Source organism: Rhagoletis zephyria, unplaced genomic scaffold, assembly GCF_001687245.7.
Source record: "Rhagoletis zephyria isolate East Lansing unplaced genomic scaffold, Rhagoletis_zephyria_1.1 Rzeph_scaffold_55974, whole genome shotgun sequence".
Lineage (NCBI taxonomy): Eukaryota > Metazoa > Arthropoda > Insecta > Diptera > Tephritidae > Rhagoletis > Rhagoletis zephyria.
In genome coordinates this window covers 1-1790 of record NW_016213026.1, presented here as the reverse complement: position 1 = coordinate 1790, position 1790 = coordinate 1, and the positions used below count along the sequence as shown (strand labels likewise).

Here is a 1790-nt window from a genome sequence, read left to right as displayed (position 1 = left end):
CGTATTGTGGTCGACGTAATAGCGGCGGCCGTACTGATCGAAGCGTATTACCCAGCCAGCAGGCAGCGGTTCATCGTCCGCTTGGGCGGCCTGTGTGTACCGTTCAAAAAAATGCATTTAATTAAAGTACAAACANAGTAGGTGGAACGCGTATTGTGGTCGACGTAATAGCGGCGGCCGTACTGATCGAAGCGTATTACCCAGCCAGCAGGCAGCGGTTCATCGTCCGCTTGGGCGGCCTGTGTGTACCGTTCAAAAAAATGCATTTAATTAAAGTACAAACAAAAAGTAATGTTTAAAAACTACTGCTACTCACTTGCAACTGCTGATCAGTCACATTGGATACCGGCATTGGCGCTTGCGCCAACAATGCAGCCTGATCGCCTGCCGCGCTCATCAGCGCACTATCCATAAGCTGCTGCTGTGTTTGCGGCTGTTGCTGTGACGGCAGTGGCAGCGGTAATGGCTGACCACTAACCCCACCATTCGCATACATTTGCGACATTGGACGCACTTGCACGCCGGCAGCATTCACCGCCACTGCGCCGCCATTCATCGACGGTATGCGCTGCACCTGCATTTGTGATTGGTGTTGTTGTTGTGCTTGCAATTGTTGCTGTTGCTGTAGCGCCACATGTTGCGTCTGTGTTTGTGGCATTGGCTGTTGTTGTTCCCAAACGGGTGGTGGCGGGGCAGCACGTCGCACCGCACCATTTTGTGAACTACCACTGCTGCAGCGTTCCAAATTGCCATTGGCTATGGGCGAACGTGACCCACCGCCGGCGGCAACTGCCATGTGTGACACGCTACCTCCACTCCCTGCCGAAGCTGCTGATGCGGCTAGCATGCCGTTTTCGATACTGCGCACGCGCATGCGCGCACGTATGCCACCTTGTATCATGTAACTGCGACCGGCAGCAAGCGGCAACACAGCGCCTTCGTTGGGAGGCGGCAGCATTGACACGCCATTACCATTTTGTTGCACCGCGCCGGGCATGTCCAGCTTGAGTCCGTTGAGCACTGCGACAAGTTCACCGATTTTTGTTTGCCGATTATCTGATTTGGAAGTGGCTATCAGATCCATTGTAAGTTCAAGAAACTCGCATCTGCCATTGAATTGTTGCAGTACGTGCGCCAAGTGGATGGTGCGCTCGCCTAGCAAAGTGTCCTTGCGAAAACTGGAGTGGTCAAGCACTTTGATGTGCAGCACCGAGCTGGTAGTGATCTGAAAGGAGGATAACATTTATGCATTTATTTTTCAAAGTGGTAAGAAAATTTAACTAATATTCATAAGCCGAGATTATTAGTGATTGTTTTGTGTTTAGGACAGTTCGAGAAAAATCTCTATAACTGGCTCAAAGACTCGAAAATAATTCCCCAAATGTCAATGGTTTATTGCTTAACATAATGCAGCATCTTTCCCCGAAGATTTAAAAAAAAATATCATGAAAAAGTTGGAAGTATCCCAGGAAGTTCCAAAAGGTCATGGATTCTAAAAAAAAATTGGTTACTTCGAGAAATTCAATAAGTCAAAAAAAGACTTCTAAAGAAGATAAATCGAATAACTAAAAATTTTAAATAAATTCTTAAAATCCCGGTAAGGTACGAAAAAAATCTCTAACGTTGAACAAAAAAAAAGGAAAAAATCCGTAATTTTGAAAAATACTTTGAATTTGAAAAATTTTCAAATGTCCCCAAAATTTTTCTCAAAAGTCATGTAATAATACCGAAAAATACCAAAGTGTAAGGGCACCCTGTGCCTCTTAATTTCCCTTTGCACAACTTGCCTT

General features: G+C 46.1%; 1 protein-coding gene across 1 annotated transcript; it reads right to left on the bottom strand.

The window, feature by feature from the left end:
• Window positions 1-51: 51 nt before the first annotated feature.
• Window positions 52-1232, bottom strand: LOC108356247 (E3 ubiquitin-protein ligase Su(dx)-like; the record flags this gene model as incomplete). Its single annotated transcript, XM_017607366.1, has 3 exons — window positions 317-1232; window positions 135-239; window positions 52-90 (listed from the first exon to the last, which is right to left on the bottom strand). Coding segments are annotated over exons 1-3 (912 nt in total), but the record flags the coding sequence as incomplete, so codon positions are not given.
• Between the last annotated feature and the right edge of the window lie 558 nt (window positions 1233-1790).